Raw genomic sequence first — 13,517 nt, forward strand, 5'->3', positions numbered from 1 at the left:
ACATAAACTTTTGGGATTGACTGTATAGCCAACCATCCTTAAGTCCGTATAATATTACTCGATTAAACGTTCATTAGAAGCATGTAAAAATAAGACTATCGAATGATATCGAATTACGGAGAGTGATGCGGGTTTCTTTTTTCCGGAGAATATCGATAGCTCGAAAAAGAGCGCTATTAATTAACGTAGGGAGCGAAACGAGTCAGGACTGACCAGCTTCCGCGGGGTAAATAATATTTTTTGCCGGTAAAGTGGAGCGATTCATGAAAAGCGGAATGGTATAAAGCAAACCGCGCAATCGTTTTCATCGATACTGCAAACAATGAGGAGTGGCGAGAGGAACAGGAAATAATGTGAAATTTATGAAGCGTGGAGTAAACGGGGTATCCGATTTTTCCTGGCGAAGTTATAAAATTGAACCGGCACGCACGGAAACGAGATACGTCGCCGGGGAGCATCTCGGGGAAAAAAATCTGCCGCTCCTGTCCTCCCGGCGAAAACGATTAAATCGCGACCGATACTCGCGGATCTATTCGTCCACGCATACGTTATACGCCGGAAATAAACAACTGGATCGATGAATATTCAATCGAGCATCCGCTGCCTTAATCGCAGCCATCAACCAATTTCCCGGTCGAAGATAAAAGCTCCTTCGATGGACTCACTGTTTTCGTTTCCCCGACTTGGCTGTTTTCATCCTCTACCTCGGCCACTCGTTAATCAAGTCAGTCGGTTTTAAGCAAATTGGAACTACTTCACCGACTGTTCTTTCGAGTGTAAAGCGAAAGTTCAAATTCCAATGGGACGCGAAATTGACAATGAGGTCAGTTCGTGATAAGAGATGATCGATACACGCTTCAAATTCTGTTTGAAAAGTTTTCAGTGAGATTGGCCCGCAGTCATCGAAATGAAGAGTAAAGAACAAATCCTCCGAAAGTCCAAGTCTCTTATCTAAGATTCTCGAGTTTCCCTTCGGTTCGTTCTCGCGAGGTCCATGGAGAATTTCCGGCCCATTTCCCCGCGCGGTTTTCGCTAATTTTGCAACTAATTAAGTCTCTTTGAAACTCGATAGGATTAGGGGGGGGACAGCGAGCGTCCTTTGAAAAGCGAATTTCAGTCGACCGGAGACGGAGAAACCGCAGCCAGCGGCGCGGCGTAACGCGCTGCGTGTCGTTTCGTCGGACAGGTTGACAAATTGAAAACGCGGCCGAACTTTCGTACACGGCCCACGCGATCGTCCACGTGGCACCAACTTTTATAACTCACCCGATAGAACCCTTGGTCACGGTATTAACGCTTGCGTCCCGGAACATGTAAAAAACGATATTACACGTGCAGGTTTCATGAATTTTAATGATCACTTGATCCCGAATTGCGATGCCAGCCGGTGTACACAGCGCAGGCATTTGAATAACGCTTATGTCGTTGATTATGCTACGAATTTCATCGAGTCCTACTGAACCGTGATATTACGGAAAACAGTAAGGGATTTCTCGTAAGAACTCCCGTGGTCATAAATTGCAGAAACGGTGCGGAAGAGTTCAGATATTTTCGCGTAATTTTTCACGAACCATCGACAGTCGGATTGGCAGAGAAATGTTAATAAAGCCGATCTCGCGTTAGTCGACCCGACAGCCGGGTTAACGTCATTAATCCCACGGTTTATCTATGTGCATTCCGCGACAAGATATTGAAGGCAGTCGCTGTGTTTATCGATAACGCTTGAAAAACGTCGCTGATATTTCCCATTCGCGCAACCGGTCGGCTCTGATAAAACAAATGACACTTGGCCCTTCTCTCTCTCTCTCTCTTTGAAAGGTCGCACCACTTTTTCCAAATACCCCTTCGCATGCAAATCCGGTAATTCCTCGAAATTCGTCGACTCGACGAAATGATTCGGTATCACGAGGGGTCGTAATCGGTTCTTACTCTGAGCTGAAAAATTATATTCCATTAAGCGAGAAGACGAGTCTTAACTACTCGCCATTGACGGCGAACAACGCGGTGTTTCGTCGTCAAACTTGATCTCAATTAAACCCTCGACCGAAAGTGCACTCGCAATAAGACCGACTCGAGATGATTTTAATCCCTCGGCATTGAACTCCGCATTAGAGAGGTTCGGAATTCAATTCCGAGCGTCTAATTAACCACGATTTTAGTAGAACGTAAAATCCGCTTAAACAGATAAATCCTGCTGGCTCGTTAAAAGTATCCAGAGATTTATACCTCTCGTAATGGCACAGATCGCGTTCAAAGATGAAATTAATATATGACATTCCGTTCACCGAGCAAACGTTTTTTAACCGTGCCGTCGAATTCCCGATAAAGCGAGGGCTACGAGATGAGAAACAGCTTCCTGTTTTCGCGCACGAGTTCCGCGAAGAAGCTACGTGTCCGGCATATTCCAGGGCCAAGACGTTTATATTTTATTATGCTTTACGCGACACGTTTCTTATCTTATTTCGTCCGCGTGTCGAGTACGAATATCGCGAATTTTTATGCGCCGCCCGATCGATCAGATCTCGCGACGAGATGGCACGAGAGGTGAATCGCGGATCCGCTTTTTGATCTCGCCGATCTCTTTTTTCCGCGCCCAATGAAAAATATAGCCTGTTGAAATCGTAAACATCAGGCGCAGGCATTCCACCCTGGGCCTCGGAAACACGAAACAGAAGGGCGCCTTGGCCATAAATCCGGTGGCTATACGCGTAAATTCGACTATCTGCGGGGGATACCTGCTAACGATCCCCATAACCGTTTAACTTGATCCTCCGCGCTCGGCGCAGACTAAATAATGTGTTTTATAAAGAAAAATTGCGCTAATATTGACACGCTCATTAATTCCGATCCGCTGCAAATGGTACACCTCGAACATGGTATAATGATCGTATCACGTTTCACTGGGATACACGCGGAACCAGACGAATTATAATGCTCCCGACGATTTTATTGAAATACGTGACATAAATTTTCGTTTGTGCAGGTCGAACGCACGACTCCACGTACACGCTGTACAGATTGGGCGAGAGGCTGTCGAGCGGAGTGAGACTGTACGTGGAAACCGGGAGAACGGATGGTCTGGACGCGGATGGAGACTCGCCCAACAGTCTTCATTCGTTCACGGGGCCGCCGGTTCCTCAGGGAGAAGGAACCAGCATCGCGAGAGCGTTCTTGGACGGCAATCACACCCTGATAAGCATCATGGCGCGCATCAACCCCAGCCCGGACTGGTTCGTCGGAGTCGACTCCTTCCAACTATGCGTCGAAGGCAATTGGGTCGATACCGTTACCGTCGAGGTAATTAAACACGTTCGTCAACGATAAAAATTTAGAGACGATTGAAAAAACTTTGACAGATCAATGGGGAAAGTAGTCTATTAATTGTCGGCGAATTTGTTACGCGGCAGCATATCGCATAAATCTTTCTTTACAAACCATTCAATGGACGCGTATCCTTTCAAAGAATTTCAATTCGTTCTTTAATAAAGCCTCGAAATTAGGGCGCCATATGGGAATTGAAATAGAACGCCCGAGAAAATTTCTCATTCATCGATGCTTCTAGATATCGAACAAAAGCTAGTTCTCGTTATAGAGAAAAAAAGAGAGAGAGAGAGAGAGAGAGAGGAACCTTTTTATCATTTCTATACGCGGTGCCGTATCAGCGTCCCTTCATTACGAGCTACCGGTAGCTAGTTCGGCAAAGGGTTACAGAGCAAAAAATATACTTTGAAGCTCAGCGATTGGGAGTATGTGGGTCGCGTTCTATTTAAACCTGGTCCGTGATGTCGTCTCATTAGAATCCATCGGAGGCCATTGAATAGGGTTTCTCTACCGTCTGTTCGTCTCTTTTCTCAGCTGGACCCGCTGGACGGTGGAACGGATAACGGGTTCACGTTCACGGCTGCCAACTGGCCGACTCAGCCGCAAGGAATCGCCTACAGGATCACGTCGCGGTATCCAGCGCATCCCGCTGGAAGCTTTTATTATCCGAATCTACCTCGACTGCCACCGATAGCGACCCTCACTTTTACCAAGGTAATTCATAGATTTCATATCTTAAATAGGACTCCGGTCGATTCTCTTGAATTAAAATGCTTTGATCACGGTCTAATAATGATAGACGAAGGACGAGCGTTTTCATATTTAATTTTTATATTCAAAAGTTAAGGTCTGAAATTCGCGCACCGGCACGTTGACCCCTTTTACGCTAAATTCCTACTTGCCCCCGTCATCGGTGACGTTCGCTCGGTAACAGGGTCGCCTCGTCAATATTTATTTCCCGAAGGCAACCCTCGCAGCTGTTACTTCCGTGAAATTCAAGTTTCCGCATCTCATCTGGAAGAAGCCTTCCTTTTCCCTACCTTATTTTAATGCAAGTCGTTTTAATACGATCTTCCTCGTCGTCAATTTTAATTCGTTCTATTTAATTAATAAAAATTTCTACGATCTTCGCCGTTACGTTCGCAGTCGATCACGTTTGCCCGTCGCGTGGAAAATCATTTTGCGCGTTAGAGCCCCGTCGAGTGTTACATCACCGGTGTTTTTCCGTGCGATTCGCCATTACCGGGTAACCGGTAACGACAACGCGTTTTCCCGTGTCGCGACGAGTTTCAGAAAAAGAAAGCTGGAAAAAATAGAACGAGGAACGGTTCCATTACGGGCGGAACATCTTAGGTACTCCATTAAGCTCGAAATTGGAGCGCGCGCGACGTAATGCTCGCTCGACGACGACGCGACTGCTTCCATTCACGGGTGCGACGATTTCTCGAATCGATAATGTTTATATCCTCGGACAGGATGGAAAACGCAACTCTCCGTTCGATTAATCGAACGATGAGAGCAGATCTTCTGATCGAAACGCGAGAAAGAGATCGAGAAACCTGAACGAGACCCGAGTCGATAATCATCATCCGCTCGTAATTCTTTACTAAGATTGCTCTCGTCAGATCTTTATGAAACAGTAAACATGCTTTTAATTCTCGAGATCTGAGAGACTTAATTATCATACTTGCTCGTACTTTGAAATTATGGAAACAGCAAAAAGAATCTGTGAAATGTTCCGTGGACGGAAAGTTCAAAGACGCGACGCGGAGTAAGAGTAGTTAATTCGAAAATTTCCCGTGACGACCCAGTTGCGTGCACAGAACTTCCCGAAAATTAATATCCTAAGAGCCGGGCCGCGTAAATAGCGGTTGAAAATCAGCCGTGACACCGTTCGCTGGATCAGGGATTCCGTCGGTCCCGGGAAGGAAGCGAGCTGGCTCCGTTATCATTTATGCCAATTAGGTACGTTCCGCGTAATGCGACGATATTAACCTAACAAAGTGGCCCCCGCGGTTGGCTCCGCGTTTGTTTTCTCTCGCGGCGTTTAATGCCTGCCGACCTCGGAATATTAAAGCGGGAGTTTCGCGAACATCGGAACCGTAGTTAAGGCACATTAGTATTAGGGGATCGTCGCTGTTTTCCCTTTTATTCCCTATTTATTATCCGGCGCGATCTCTTTTAATCGAGCTCGGTTCGCGTCGTTAAAAGAATTGTAAAATGTAGTCCGATACGATTCGGGAATGATCTGATACGCGAATGGAAAAATGCTGGAAACAAATAATATTATACACCGACGTTGATGCGGTACGACTTTTGTTTGGAACATTTTTACGTAAAATAAACATTCGCTGCTGGCAATTTCGTAAAATGAATGCTGTTCCATTTTGTTGAACGCATGGCATGTCATAATTACAGTTTCATGCGAGAGAAAATATCGGCTCAATTAGGATACGTTAGAAGGAGAAACAGTTATTGTGTCTAGTATTTTAATGAAAAATTCAAGGTACAGGTTTAATCTCTGGAGTATTTACGCGTTCGTTTGGCCCGAGGGGAGAGAGCAAGGGGTTTAGCTACGGGGTGTAAACACAAATTTGAAAATTTTCTCCCCCGTCCCGTAGTGCAAACGATACCTCCTCGTTCATTAGCGCTCCGTGTCGCGCGAAACCTAATCTACGGGAATATATACCCGGGCCAACTACATGGAAACGTGCAGACCGCGCAAAACCAATGGATCGTGCAGGTGGCTCGGTCCAAGCCCGGCTGTAACCGGCCGAGAGAGAGTGCGCGCACGGTATTTACCCGTGGGCAACTCGAACAACTCGCATAAATTTCGGCGATCAGTTTTTGGGTCGCAGCCCCGGCCAGGCGAATTTACCCCTTCCACGTGCCACTTCCCCGGAAAACATTCCCGTTCCGTTGTTACCGCTGATGCTTTTTTCAACCCTCTGACGAGGAACGGATACGCGGGAGACTCTACTATAAATTGTATCGTTCCCTCTACGTACTCAGCTTCGCGATATTTCATACGGAAAAATATGTATCTACGTCCTTTTTGTCTTTTCCAAACACGGCCCGTCTCATTTTCATTTTTATAAAAATTCAAGTCCTGTTCGACGCTTACCCGGGTCTCTTCCCCTCCTGAAAAATCGTTATTGAGTCTCCGTAAACCGACACCGTATCGCTCCATCTCCGCGCTTTAGAAAAGCCCGTGGCTGCGCTCTTTTCTCCCTGACAGAAAGCTTGCGGCGTGCACTCCGAGGTTTTAGCACTCGAATGCACTCGTAAAGTTGTACAATCTCTCTTTTGGATCGGGGAGAGATCCGACGGTAGGCGGATTTGCGCCCGTTGTGTTCGGATGGACACGGAAATTCTCTCCCGACGCAGTTGCGAGCGTCGCGGCGCGGTTATGCACACGCAGCCCACAACTCCTCGGATAATACTCGAAGCCGGGGAACGCGAAAACCCGGTTTTGCGGCCGAAACGTTTCGTTTGTTTTACACCCTGTTTCACCCGGGAGCTTGTAATAAACGCGCAACACGTGATACCCACACTTACGGTAAACCGTTTCCGATTCACGTAATAACGCCGTGACCATCGTTTACGGCCCGTATGAATTGTTTAAACGAGCAGCAATATTATAAACAATGCCGTTTAACTACCACTCTTGACTTCGCCAAAGCGAATTTATAATTTACTTACGCCTGTAAGTCGGATCCGCCTTAATCCCTGCTTACACGTTCGCTGCATGTCTCAGACTAATCCCACTGTTATTCGTCGCCGTAGATTTAATCGAACATCGCCTCATTTTCTTCTATTATCAACGTACCATTTTCTGCGATCGATCCAGACATTCGTTTCGTTTAAATCATATTATGAATTATATTTTAACAAATATTGCGTTCGTCCCGACCGCGAAAGAACACCGGCTGAATTTTCATCTGACTGCTCTCACGAGCAACCCTTTTCTGCTTGTCCGGCCGCGAATTTCCACCTGCCCCGAACACTCGGCGCGCTTCAGAAACTGAGCTCGAGGGGGTCGAAAGTGGGATGAGGTATATACGAGTTTCGGCGTGTGTTATTACTTCCGGAACACAGGGCCGTACACACGCCGACGGATTTCTCCAAGGCGGTCACCCCCCCACGACGGAGTTGCCTCGTCACTCCGCCTCGAGAATTCGAAATTAGACGATGACGCGTACGTGTAACCGAGAGAACTTACTTCTTCTCTCCGAAGTTTCTCACCGAGATGAACTGCCGTGCCATCGTTAAATTATACTTCTCGTGTTCCTCGGTTCATGGAAATGTCTGTTTCGAAATATAACGAAAATCTGAGGTCTGAGAACGACGGATCGAAAATTAGGAATGTAAATAATATTTGTAAGGAAGATTTTTCTCCGTGAAAATTCTCGTTCTTGCGAGGAAATCGTCGTGAAATTTGGTTTTTCGAGGACCGTAGAGATAAGAGGTTTTATACCTCTGAAATATAAATCCATCAGGGGACCGAGCGGACGTCATAAAAAAAATTTTACTACCGCCTCTCGGCCAATCCGGTTTTCGCAAAACGATGGCTGCATTAGCGCAATCAACCTTACAGTCTCCGTCGTTTGCATAATTCCTATCTCATCCTCCACCCTCTTCGCGATGGATTCCTACTTCGCAAATGAATTTCCCTTGCCGAAGAACGAGTTCCCGAAGAACTTTGTAAAAACTTGTGTGCATACGAGCGGAATGAACTTTTTCCTATTTTACCTGGCGTGCCGGTTACCACAGAGCAGATTTTGCAACTTTTATGATCCGATTTAACTTCGGACTCTTTAATCGAGTCATCCTGGTAACTATGTTTTGACAGTCGACGACGAGCGACTCGGTCCCGCTTAAAAACCATTTCCAAGTCTTTTCGGTGGCTAGTTAATCGATCGAAACACGCGGCGAACGCGATTATTCGGGAAATATTTTCTCGCCCCCTCTGACAGGGGTTTCGTGCCCGAAGGAAAAAAAAGGCGGGCTCGTGATTCGGTTACACACACACACACAACGCGACGCGACCGTGATCGGAAAGTTCAATTACGAACGCGAGTTGCCGTGGGACAGCTGCCAGAAAATTTAGTTTCCGAGTTAACTCGAATAACTCGCATAAATTCTCGACGCCTCTCTGTTTTCGGACACGGCTCGTCGGTCATCCGACATTACCGATCTCCGTACCCAGCCGGGTTTTGCTTTTTCTCAACCGGAAAACGCTGTGCGCGATTCAATGAACGGGCTTCCATCGAGTCGACGCATATGCGGTCACGAATTTTACCTCTGCCCGTTTCATTCATTTACATCCTGGCTTCCGCGTTTCAATTCGTATCATTACCGTCGCTGTAAATCATCCGAACCATCGTTCGACGCACGTATTCAAGCTTTCACGTGTCTTCGAAAATGTTACTTTTTAAAACTGTGGAGAACTGTGTTTCGATATGACAATCGTGGAAATAGTTTCGACTCAGTGACCACGCGGTGCACGCTGTATGGCGAGTCGAAATTCGAGTGTTCGATTGGAATCTGCGCGCAATCGAAACTTTGCCTTTGAAACGGTTTGTAGTTTGAGGGTGTGTATAAACAAGACCGCGGGTGCTTCGCAGCCGCCTGGTTTTTAAACGCGACCAGTCCTCGCGGCAAGAACGTGATAACTTTTCCCCTTTTAATCCCGAGCCGCGAATTAAATCGTTTTTCTCTCCTTTGTTCTCCGCCCGGCCGGCAGTTAATGCCCGCCGCGGAAAAAGAAAGAGCGTCCTTCTTTCCGATGCAAATCCGCCGAGAACTCGCCGCGAATACGAATGTTTGGACACGGTCGTTGCTGATAACGATTAACCTCGGAATTCGCCAAGATTAATAGACCGTTGACGCATATTTAATAAAGACGGCCGCTGTTCACCAGTGATCGTGCTCATTGAAATATTCACTGAAGAGTTTTATAAACCACTTCGCATCGTTCGGCGGCTGCACATTATTTTCGAATCAATTATCCGCGGAAAGTAATTAAACCGGTGAACCGCTGGAGCACATTACTTTCCGCTGACCGTGACCGCGAAACATTTGCAATTCTCGTCGTAGCCTCGTAAATCTGCGGTCGACCAGGTCCACGCCCGACCGTCTTGCGACCACCGTCCCCCTTTCGAACTTACGTACGGACGTACGCTTTCCTAACACGTGTTACACGTTAATATACATATGATAACGTTGGCAAAAAGTTGATATGAACGATGATTACATTGGACAAGGGATTGCTGTCGGTATTGTTTCACGTTTCAAGCGACGGCCTATTTCGACGAATTTTGTCACTGGCGATGCATGGCTCGAGTTCATGGAATGCCGTCGATTCGATGGAGTGTAGCAACGAAAACAGAGGTATGGACATCGATCGAGGCCGTGCAATTACATTGACGCCGGAGGAATAATTGAACGGCCGTTGGATCGATTAGAACGACAACGTGGAATTAGCGGCGCGACAACACACCGCGGTATTATTAACGCGCGCGAGTCAGTTTCACTCCCCAGTTCTATTCGCTGAAACGTTCATTACCGCGACCCTCGGATCGTAGTTTTCATTTCATATTAAGATTTCGATGTTCAGTCACCGTCCCATCTATTTTGAAGAGTGTCATTTATTCATCGATAAAACGATTCCATTGTTTTTCGACTGTGAACGTTTAGAGAAAAAAATCCAATAGATAGAATATATACATATAAAAATTGATAGCAGTAACTTTTGTTGGAGCTGAAAAATTGTCACGCAATTTGTTCATCCCGAAGGATCGAGTATCGTTATGTCAATCGTGTTCGCCCTATTGTATTTGTCCAAAACCAATAACTCGGCGCGCGAGGCTCTTTTCGAGTGCATCCACGTGCAGCTGCGCCGAGAACGTGTCCCGAGCTGGCTCGCAGGTTGAAACGCGTGACGCTGCTGCCAAGCCTCCGGATCGAAGTCCCACTTCGCGGTTTTCGTTCCATACGGCCGAATCTCGTTCCACACGGTTTCTCCCGATAATTTCCGCGCCTTCATAATTGAACCGTTAACGATCCGCGAACTTCGCCGTCGATAAACATAATAATGACTTGCCGAACGACTAAATATTTGTAGGAGCGAGTTTATTGGGATACGCGGAATCAAAATAATCCTGAAATCACTGTTTTGTCATATTAAACGGAGCTTTCGTCCGGATTTAATTTTACGTGAACGCAAAAATTAAAAATATTTGTCAGCCAAATTCGAATGTAATTCGCGAGCGTCGAAAAAGAAAATTCCCCAGATTCGATCCCACGTGAAATAGCTTTTGTGCTCGGTTTTTTTTTCACGGGTCCGCGCTGCAGGTTAACGCAATTAATTCTTGAGAGTTTATTAAAAATAATTGCAAAAGTAATTGCTCACCGTCGCGCGCATTTTTTTCTTCTCACCCTCTCTATTTTTATTTTTCCCGCCTCGTCAGCCGTCGGTTTTGATGAACTTTTAAATTAACCGTTCCGATTATTCGCGGACACGCGGACGAAGGTCGTCAAGGTTTATCCATATTAATCGAGTCTACGAACAACTCTGAGCAATCGATACGTTCTAATTAATCGCGGTTATGATAAGAATGGGAGGTGCAGGCGTGACGGGAGATCTCGCTGCAATTAGCCAAGTGGACGTTCTCCGTCGGCTTGTTAACACGTGATCAACCGTGTGTACACGCGCACGCTAATTAAAGTACATCGTAAGCGTTGTAGATGACCGATAGTCACTCCCGTGAATTGTTCCCGAAAATTTCTGCGGCCTCACAATAATCGTCGAGCGTCCCGTGTACAGGAGCGTAATTGCTCGATTCATAATGTAATACTACGTGTAACAAGCCGAGGGCATAATCCATGCCATGTTTCGACCCAAACAGCGAACCCATTCGAATTACATAGCGTCCAAACATCGAAATTCGAATGAACAGGCATTTTTGATAAGAAAATACATACAGCTTCTGGCAGTCATCGGTGATCGCACGTTCGAACTCCACCCACGTTTCCGTCGAGCGTGTAATTCATTTAGTTCGAGCGGGACAGCCACTCGCGCTGGCAATACCGTTCTTTACATCGCTAATAAAGAACGTCAGGACGTTCCTCGCGAGTTGGAATTACGGTCCGCACACACGTAACGCTCTGCGAGGATAAAGAAAAAAGTACGAAGCATCGTTCGTTTTTGCCGCGCGTAACGAGCCTCGCCGATCGATACGGTTTCCTCGCCGCGGGTGGAAAACGCGTGCACGCGCGTCCGACATTAAACGGATTTGCCCAGCGTAAAATCTATAATCCCCGGCGCATAGAACATCGACGATAATTACCGAGGCAGTCGTCGCTATAATTTAATAATTGCCCTCGCCGGTAATTTCGCGACGGTTACTTGCACGGTAGAAATTTTGCCCGGGGGTTACGCGCTCGCGCTTCGTCTCGACTAAACGCGATCGACGGCCAGGGAATCGCGACAAATTGCGATTCCGCGCGATCGGAAATACCGAAAACCGACGCCGGCTGACCTCCGGGAATTTACAGATTGCCATAGCGGCGTCCGCGAAATCCCCCATCTATTTCGCCGGCGCGCAGCGGTAGGTCCCTGCGACGTGCAATTATACGGCCAGAGAGATACGCGCGCCAGGGTTATATTAAGTCGATTCTTTTTTGTAGACCGCGCTAGCGCAAGATTTAGGAGCGGCGTTATTGTTACCGCCGTTAATGAGTCGCGCCGCACTTTGTCTGCTGCACTGCTTCTACACCCTCGCGTGGATTTTATTAAGATAAGCCGGGGCGCGTTATTACGCTTGTACCATAGCATCGTTTCGTGAAGGGGTTACGCTTTCAGACCCGATTTCGCCAGAAAGCACTGTGGAGATATTAGAGTTCATAGAACGTAAACGTGCAACTCCTGGATGCTTGATTAAAAAAAAAAATTTAATCAATTACTTAAAAGTACGTCTTTTATACGTCAAATACTATTATCCACACTGAAATGGCTGTTTCATATTTAACAGAACGTCGAATCAGCTTAAGTAAAATTCGAAGCTGCAAGTGGGAGTTGCTTGTATCTCGTACAAATCGATACCGTCGACCGGGGGGTCGGGGTAAAACCGTTGGAACTTCTTTACTCTCGAATGCTCATCTTTATTAGCCGTTACACGTCGAATGGTTCCCGCGTCCGCCTCGTAAACCGGCAACTTAATTTTACGCCGAAACTTTTCCGCTCACCGTTGTAATTAGAAGCCGTGGCCCCGCGTTAAATATGATGCCCTCGTCCGACCTCGCCCGCTTCATTTTATCCCGACCACCATGGCTAATATTTCATCGCCAATGTACCGAGTTGACTGGATATTTTCACGGATCATGGAATACGCCGTGTGAACGCGGTAAGAAGAAATCCCGTATTATCTCCCTTTGCCCGATCAGTCTCACCGGAACTGAATTTCATTCGATCGATCCAACCTCATTATTTGTATCGATGAAGAAAGCAGATGGGAAAATAGATCCCCGTGATTCAATCGACTCACAGATTTTCGTTCTCGCCCCGCTGCTCGCTAAATCTCGACTGATCGAAGTATCCCGATCCGTGATTATTGCAATTTTATAATAGTTACCACATAACCTGGGCCCGCTTTACGTCGAGACACGTCGAGAATAGATGGGCGACCGCATCGCTTGCATCGCTACCACCCGCGAGCCGCTGGTTAATCCGTCGATAATCGGACAAGCGTGACAAACCAACGCCGAGGGGAAACCGGACGGCGGGGCCGGGAGGGGAACGGAGTGACATGGTCAATGGATAAGCCGTGACATCGGCCGAGAGGAAAAATAGTTAGGCTTTGTCGGAGTCGAACGGCGGTGTTGGAAACAAGGCGAGATCACCGGTGGAAATGATCGACGGTGAATGGGTTACGAAATTAGATTCCGGTGGACGGGAAAGAAAGTAAACAGGAATTTGACTGTGGAGAGGAAATTAGCGGTGGATGTTAACTGGGTTAAACGCTCAATTATTTTAATTAAACGCTTCAAAGTTGATTTCAAAGATAAAAGTGATTATTTTCGTATCTCTAATTACGTTATCGACGTTTCGGGCGCACGTACTGTGCAATTGAACGCGTGAAGTGTACTTAAGGATGTATTGGCTATACAGTCGATCCCAAAAGTTTATGTACCTT

The 13,517-nt window shown here is 46.7% G+C and overlaps 1 protein-coding gene across 1 annotated transcript in view; it reads left to right on the forward strand.

Annotated features, from left to right (window-relative positions):
- Positions 1-13,517, forward strand: part of LOC108630870 (uncharacterized) — a 113,931-nt gene that overhangs the window by 83,918 nt on the left and 16,496 nt on the right. The window contains exons 3-4 of the mRNA XM_018034424.2: positions 2,984-3,297; positions 3,856-4,035. Of these exons, the coding sequence (XP_017889913.1) occupies positions 2,984-3,297; positions 3,856-4,035 (494 nt within the window). The remainder of the gene's footprint in view (positions 1-2,983; positions 3,298-3,855; positions 4,036-13,517) is intronic.

This window comes from Ceratina calcarata, unplaced genomic scaffold (assembly GCF_001652005.2).
Source record: "Ceratina calcarata isolate Rehan_Ccalc_2016 unplaced genomic scaffold, ASM165200v1 scaffold78.2, whole genome shotgun sequence".
NCBI classification, from domain to species: domain Eukaryota; kingdom Metazoa; phylum Arthropoda; class Insecta; order Hymenoptera; family Apidae; genus Ceratina; species Ceratina calcarata.